The sequence below is a fragment of the Phaseolus vulgaris genome, chromosome 3 (assembly GCF_051622355.1).
Source record: "Phaseolus vulgaris cultivar YP4 chromosome 3, ASM5162235v1, whole genome shotgun sequence".
NCBI classification, from domain to species: domain Eukaryota; kingdom Viridiplantae; phylum Streptophyta; class Magnoliopsida; order Fabales; family Fabaceae; genus Phaseolus; species Phaseolus vulgaris.
This window is the reverse complement of record NC_143500.1, coordinates 27,336,229-27,344,129: the sequence shown is the minus strand read 5'-3', so window position 1 is coordinate 27,344,129 and position 7,901 is coordinate 27,336,229. Positions and strand designations below refer to the sequence as shown.

The 7,901-nt window shown below is 33.0% G+C and overlaps 1 protein-coding gene across 1 annotated transcript; it reads left to right on the top strand.

Moving 5' to 3' along the window:
• Positions 1 to 3,877: 3,877 nt before the first annotated feature.
• Positions 3,878 to 6,717, top strand: LOC137806920 (CASP-like protein 1E2). Its single transcript, XM_068607308.2, has 2 exons — positions 3,878 to 4,302; positions 6,209 to 6,717. Exons 1-2 carry the CDS (start codon positions 4,052 to 4,054, stop codon positions 6,543 to 6,545), a joined length of 588 nt encoding a protein of 195 aa, XP_068463409.1. The 5' UTR covers positions 3,878 to 4,051; the 3' UTR covers positions 6,546 to 6,717.
• Positions 6,718 to 7,901: the final 1,184 nt, after the last annotated feature.

The following is a 7,901-nucleotide window of genomic DNA, read 5'->3' as shown; positions in this document are numbered from 1 at the left end:
ACAAAAAATAAAGATAAAAGATATATGAGATAAAATAAAATAAAAACAAATCAACACAAAATAAAGATAAAAGATATAGGAGATAAAATAAAATAAAAACAAATCAAAACAAAATAAAGATAAAAGATATAAAAAAAAAGAAAATAAAAACAAATCAAAATAAAATAAAGATAAGAGATATCCTAAATATTAAAAAAAAATTCGTTTTTTTTTTGCTATACTAAAAAAATAAAAACTAATAGGAAGAAAATACAGGTTAAATATGCAGAAAATAAAATTAGGAAAATTAAAAAAATTATGCAGATAAAAAGAAAAACCTGATAACCAAAATCAAATTGAATTCCTCGGTAGCGGCGCCAAATTTGATAGCTGTCGTTTTGCTGTCAAATTAATATGATTCTAACGTAGACTTGTCTAACACTAGAGAGATGATAGTATAATTGTGGACAAATGTCCCCAAGTCGTCTCCCAACGAATCCAATAGTAAAATCAATTGACCAGGGTTTAAAATCTATCTGCAAGTAATAAAAGTTAGCAATAACAATAAAGATGAAAAGGGGGTTTGAGATAGTTGTGCAAAAAATATAAAAGAGATTAAAATAGCAAATAAAAAGTGGTTGATCCCAAGTTCTTCCACCATTGAATTCTTCACAGGTTCTCTAAAGATTAATATTTTCTCAATCCTCCAACAGAGCTAAACTAGATTGAACATGCGCCGATATGATTCAACTGAAACTCACTAGTAAAGCATGCGTCTACTAGTTTAATCAATACCCACTTTGTTCCATGCGTATACTCCATGGGAATGCTTACCTCCTCTCCCTTGAATCATGCGCCCAAGAAATTAATTAGAACAATGCGAACTAACTAAGAAACCAAAGTTTAAGATAAGGAAGACTCTCAATCATGCGTTCAAGTACAACCTCTCACAAAAACCAGCTTTCTAGGAGATTGGACAATAAAAACAACTGCTATAGAGAATTAAAAATCGAAACTTTTATTGAACAAAACCTCAGAACTCAATGGGGAATTACAAAAGAATCAACCAAAAAGATTTAGCCTTCCATACGGAGGCAAAACAAAAGAATTACTAAGAAGAAAATAAACTAAGAAAACCATATGAAGCTCTCTCTTTTCTCCTTGATGCTTGTGTCCTTTTATAAGCTTTTATGCTCCAAGGATCTTGAGAGAATATTGTAGTTTATATTTTGTTAACCGTTTCCAAGTTTCCATCTTTCCAGAATTCTTGTATTTTGCAGAAGATTTGCTTGCAATTCTGTTTCTGAGATATTGTAGATTTTATTTTCTCTTTCTTCTCCTCGGAATTTGTTTTCTGTTTTGGTTCAAGAAGCAACTTGGACTTTTGCATATTTGGCCCATTCACAAAGGTAGATGCTTCCTCCAGATAATTTACTCTAAAAACACAAAATTAACAATAATAATAGTTAAGGCCCAAATAAACCCAATTATAAGAATATTAATTAAAACAATGGATTTATTTATTATTATAGTCCAATAATCTATGAATAAGGCTAATGAGTGTGAATAAATATATGCTCACCAACGCGCCATGAAGAAAACTAAAGAATGAAGAAGAGTAAGGGTTCAACAAATGAGGGTCAAGATGAGAAAAAGGAAGAAACCCCAGAAAAAACCCTACCCACGCGAGAAGTTCAGAAAAGGGGGGAACGAAGAAATGAGAAGGAAGAGCGCGAGTACGAGAAAAATAAACAGACCCAGGCAGTTATATCAGTACAAAATGTTGAGAGAAAGAGTCATCGAAGAAGAAAAACCATACCTTTGAGTGATCGGATTGATGAAGGTTGGGGTGCGAAGAGAGAATGCAGAGAAAGTTTCGAAGAAGAAGGTGAACAATATGAAGGAATGGGAAAAGTGATGAAATAGTAACTGAAGCGCGCGATTTTTGAAAGACTTAACGTAAACTTGAGGAGCGCAAGAGGCGTTAAGTGCTGGCCGTGCGATTGGGCCACGTGTCAAGAGATTAAAGCGTGACTTAAAGTGTCACTTCACCAGCGCAGAGAGTGTCATGTCACCAGCGCAGAGAATGTCACGTCATCAGAACGCCACGTGGACGGTAAGGCGAGGCCTTAGTCTTTTCGCTGAAAACAGTTATCAGCTCAAGACTGGGGGGCTTGTGTACCGACCGGTCCTCGGGCGTTGACCAAAGTCAAACATATGGTAGGACCCACCAAGGGGCTCCAAGGAGGAAAGTTAGTGTGTCAACCGCTTTGGGCGTCGCCAGGTGTGGGCATCGCCAGGTGTGGGCGTCGCTAGGTGTAAGCATCTCCCACCTTAAAGGCGTGACTCGTTGTCCTAAGAGCGTGCTTTGGCCCCGATGGTGCCACCCCCGATGCCCACGGGTAGGGAAGACCGTGGAGGGGGCGGCACGATAAGAGGCCACGGTACGGGCGAGGAGGCCTCGGGCCCCAGTACCTCAGAGCAGTAATAAAGAGAAGAGAAAGGTGGCTTCAAGGCCATATCCCCAGTACCAGTAGGGAGTAACCTGACTCGTGAAGTACCCACGCCGCCTCTTGAGAATCCTTGGGACAAATACGACCCGGGAGAGGGCCATGCCCAGGGGTAATCCATGTGCATGGTACGAGAGGAAGGCTGATACACTCCTAGGGCGAGTGACTAGAGGTTGGGGCGCATGAGTTGGCACCCAGGTAGTCACCCCTTGCACCGAATGCACTTCGAGGAAGGAAGACTTACACGCTGGGATTTCCCTAAGTTGGGTTACAACGTCGTAAGGCCTTCCACGTGGAGTTGCGCTTAAGTCAGAAAGGCCACGTGGCAGTAAGCACTGAAACCCAAGGTATATAAGCTTTTTTGAAATCTTAGTGAGGTACGTTTTTACACATGCTCTAATCATTTGCACGCTTACACACTGTACGCACGAGTGATTTGAGTTGGAGAGAGAAGTTAGTTACAAGACGGTTACGCGCCTTCAGAACATCGCAATTACGGTGTTCCGATACGGAGATGCTTGGTGTTTTCTGCTTACTGACTTGATCGTCGAAGTGCAAACGACCACGAGGACGCCCTTTGTTCTCTCTATTTCAGGTACTCACGGCGGTGTAGGGTGAAGATCTGGAACCAAGACGAAGGTGTCCTTGATACGCGAGTCACAGTTACGCACGAAACACGTTCTGGTCAACCGGCAAGAAGACAAAATATGTAAAAGTATGCCTACCAACTCAATTACCACATTTAAAAAAAAAATCTACACAATCGAGTTATTAATTAGATGTTAACATCAACTTCCCATACATAGAGGTAACATACCTACTATTTCAAAAAAATCCAATAGAACTCCAAGCAGAATTAATTCACCAAATGTCAGACCAAGAATCATAACTTTGATCACCTAATCAGATTATCAATTCTTACTCTATTCTTAAATCTAAACCCTAAATCTTAATTATTCTGTAAACGTTTGAAAGAGTTAAAAAATAAGTTTAAAAAAATAGAATTCGTGAAATAGAGAATCAACATCTATATTCTATTTATAATTAAACTTTATATTCTTTATTCATTTAAAAACTTATCTTTAAATAAATTAAGTTCTCACAACCATAATGTTTTATTTTTTTAATTGATTGAAATATAATAAAAATCATGAATTTTCATATCCTACACGTCTTATTAAAGAATTTATTTTATATTCTTTTAATAAAAATAAAAATCAATTAATAATAAATAACTTGTAAAATGAAAAGTCTATTCGAAAATATCTTAATGTAGTCCAGATAATAGTTGTCGACCAAATTTAATGAGCCAACAAATATCGAAACTGCGAACAGCCTAACTGTGAAAAATAAAATATATTATCTTTGAATACCTGAAAATTAAGTAAGTTTGATTTCCCACTCTTCCTCACAGTTTATTTACTTGGAAAAGTAGAATGTCCCTTTATGTCATTTATGTCATTTATGTCAAGTATGTGTACACACATGAGTATTTAATGGTATGGTGGTGGTTTTGTGAACACCCCATTCCACATTGAGAGAGATTGTTGTTAGGAATTAGCATGGAGGGTGAGAAGAGAATGAGTTATGAGGTGGAAGGTGTAGAGAGGAAAGAAATGGGAAAAGCAGTTGGTGTTGGTGTGAGTGCTTGTGATATGGTTATGAGGGTTTTGGCCTTCATGCTCACTCTTGTGGCTGCTATAGTTATTTCTGCAGATAAACAGACTAAGGTTGTTCCTATTCAGCTTTCAGATTCTTTACCACCTTTCTATCTTCCTCTTACTGCTAAGTGGCATCAAATGTCTGCCGTTCTGTAAGCATCCTAAACCTTCTTTCTTTTCAACACTCTTCAAATGCATATCTTCATATTCTTCATCCAACTAAACTTCTCACTCTCTCAAATATCAAACACTATAATGCTTTAATTGCTCAATCTATCTTTATATCACACTAATCAAATTACTTCTGCTGTTCATATACTGTTGCTACTTCTTCCCACAAACATTTTTTTAATTATCTAAATTCTTCATAATATGAACTTACTTTGTATCACTCTTATTACCAGCCAAATCAATCACTGGTATTACACACACCATCCTTTGGTAATTCAAAGTGTGAAATGGTTTGATTATTTTATTTCAAAAATATCACTAATAGAAAGATATCTTAAAAAGGTCATTGTGAATATATATATATTGTAAACTTAAAAATATGAACTTACTACCACACTCTTATTACCAGCCAAATCAATCACTGGTATTACACACACCATCCTTTGGTAATTCTTCATAATATGAACTTACTTTGTATCTTAAAAATATCACTGGTATTACACACTTTGAATTACCAAAGGATGGTGTGTGTAACTCAAGGTGTCAATCTCCAAGGTTCTGGGTTTAACATGCCAAAAATTAGTTGTAAACTTTAGAAAGAAAATAATATATTACTACTTAAAAATCATTAAGTAAAAACCTAATTTTAAAGATAAAAAATAATTAATTATTATATTAACTAAATTAAATATTAGATTAAAGATTAAAAAATTATAAATTTTGATAGTTAATTAGATATTAATTTAAAAGTTATTTATAAATAAAAATTACACTATAAGAAAATCATGAAATACAAACTAATTTTTAGTGACAAAAAATAATTAGTTGCTATAGTGATTAAATTAGATACCATTTTAGAGATTAAAAATTTTTTGGTTTATAAATTAGTTTCTATTATGGTTAAATGGTTTCTAAAATAAATTGGTATCTAATTTGCAACCAATGTTTTTGCTACCAAATTTAGAAACTAAATAACAATAATAGAAACTAATTTTTTTTTTCTAAAATAGTTTCTAATTTAGTTATTATAGCAACTATTTTTTTTTTAAAAATTGGTTTCTATTTCATGTTTTTCTGTTAGTTTAAATATTAATAACTTTTTTAGTTTTTAAAATAATATTTAATTTAATAAATATAATAATTAATTTTTTATTTTTTAAAAATTAACTTTTTAATGATTTTTTTTTTTTTTTTTTTAGTATATAGGAGTGGTTCGTGTTTCATTTTCAACTTCTTTATTTTGCAATTGAAATATAACTATAGTTTTCTCATCTTCAATCTCATTCGCAATTAATATGGTAGTTCCAAATGTTAATGCTCTCCTTGATACAAAAAGGATTTTAAGCAAAGGAACAAAATTAGTTGGAAATGCAAGATTGGAAAAATAAAAATTGTGCTCTTTAACGTCTTCTTAATAAATAAAATACCATCTGTAAAGTATATTAGAGATCTATTAAAGTCATTAAATAATTATTATACCTTTTTAAGTCTTGGCTAATATTTGCTTTAATTTAATATATGATACTTGACAGATTTCCCATCTGCCATTTTAATGCTGCCATTTATGGTTGCTTACTAACAGTGGCCCATATCATTGACTTTGTTGTTGACCTTTAACAATAAATCCAAGTTGGTATCATATTAATTAAGAAGATTATATTTTGAAAAAATGAATCGCAGTGGGGCTATTTTTTCTTCAATGTCACCAATTCTAGGTGGAACAGGCAATCAATTAAGTTCAACAAAAATATGCTAAACAAGTTTTTGTTAAACTAAATATGAAAAAGAGCATCAATAAATATGTATTAAAAAATAATTAACAAATTGTATCTCTAAAACAATTGACACAATTATACACATGTCTATAACAATGTTTTTGTGTCCTAGGTATTTTCTGGTGACGAATGCAATAGCATGCACGTACGCAGCTTTGTCTCTAGTTCTTGCCCTAGTAAACAGAGGTAAAAGCAAAGGGTTGTGGACAGTGATAACTGTTCTGGACGCATTCATGGTGGCTTTGCTCTTTTCCGGCAATGGCGCGGCGGCGGCAGTGGGTGTCCTTGGCTACAAAGGAAACTCTCATGTCAATTGGAAAAGAGTGTGCAATGTTTTTGAGAAATTTTGTGATCAAATGGCTGCTTCAATTGGTGTGTCGTTGATTGGATCATTGGCATTCCTCTTGCTTGTGATTATTCCTGTGCTGAGACTTCATCCAAGAACTTAGAACTTCCTCAGTTAATAATTAAACCAAGTGTTATTTATTATCTTAATTAATGTTTATCAGGACATACATATTAAGTTTATTAGTGTGGAAATAATATCAATTCCTGAGTCCTTGGTCTATTATGTACGAGACACTTCTTTTATCAACCAATTAATGTTCTAGTTGCTCCAAATTTATTCTTTTAATTACTGTTCTACCTTTTTTCAGATTTAATTACACATGCACAATTTCATACCTACATGAAAATGTCTTGATACAACTTATTTCTCAAACATGTTAATAATTAATATTTATTTTCTAAGCAAAATATTTCTCTAAATTAAGACGCAAAGAAAACATTAATGTCAGATTGGGATTAGATTGAAATTTGTGACCCTTATCTCACTAGATGATTCTAGCAAATTCTTCCTACATGTTCATACATTTCTCTTTCCTCCTTCATATTAATTATGAAAAAAATCAATTTTAACCTTTAAAAAAAATAAAAAATTAAATGAAACATATTTTCACATTTTAAATAATTTTGGTTGCACCCTCCACACTTTTATATATTTCTTTTTTCAATCCTATATCTCCTTTCGAGCTGAAACACTTTCATTCTTTTATAGTCCCAACATTTGTAAGAACAATTCACTTTCATTCTTTTATAGTCCCAACATTTGTAAGAACAATTTCATTATTTGATTGCGTGTGAAAGGGTAACGAAAAGATTCATTGTATTCAACATCTTCCACCGTGAAAATATTTATTTTTTAATTTTGTACTCAATTTTGGACATCTCTAATTTTTTTTTGGGTTTTGTAGCTTCCAGAAAAATAAAATAAAAAAACAAATGAAAACACCATCACAACCAATAAAAATACAACACAACTTATTTCAATCACAAAAGTTTACCACTTACAAACAACCACCATCATTTGAAAATGAAAAAAAAATGTACCCCATTCTTCATCATACTCTTAAGTGTATTGTTGAAATTTTAAAAAAAATATGAATGTGCATGGTAAGATATGGAGGTGTAGGAAGAATTTGCCTGGTTTTGTGGTTGGGTGAGGACCTGGATCACTCATAATGGACTTCACAGGCCCAAAGTGGATCATAGGAAGTCACACACTAAGCCCAATTGAATTCAGACTATATACAGAAAGAGAAAGAAATAATATAAATGTAACAAGTGATATAAATATAGAATAAGAAAATCAAGGAGTGTTATAATGAGGTATTTACATTGTAGTCAGTATCCATACTGTATAAGTGAGAAATTTCAAAGGGGCACATTAATTGCATTTTTAGGACAAAAAACAAGCAAATTCATCCCAATTTTAAGGGAATGATTATGAACAAAAGTCAAATATA

Coding starts and splice junctions, on each gene's coding strand:
- LOC137806920 (XM_068607308.2), top strand. CDS start 4,052: ATGGAGGGTGAGAAGAGAATGAGTTATGAGGTGGAAGGTGTAGAGAGG. Junction 4,303..6,208: donor CATCAAATGTCTGCCGTTCT/GTAAGCATCCTA, acceptor TTTGTGTCCTAG/GTATTTTCTGGTGACGAATG.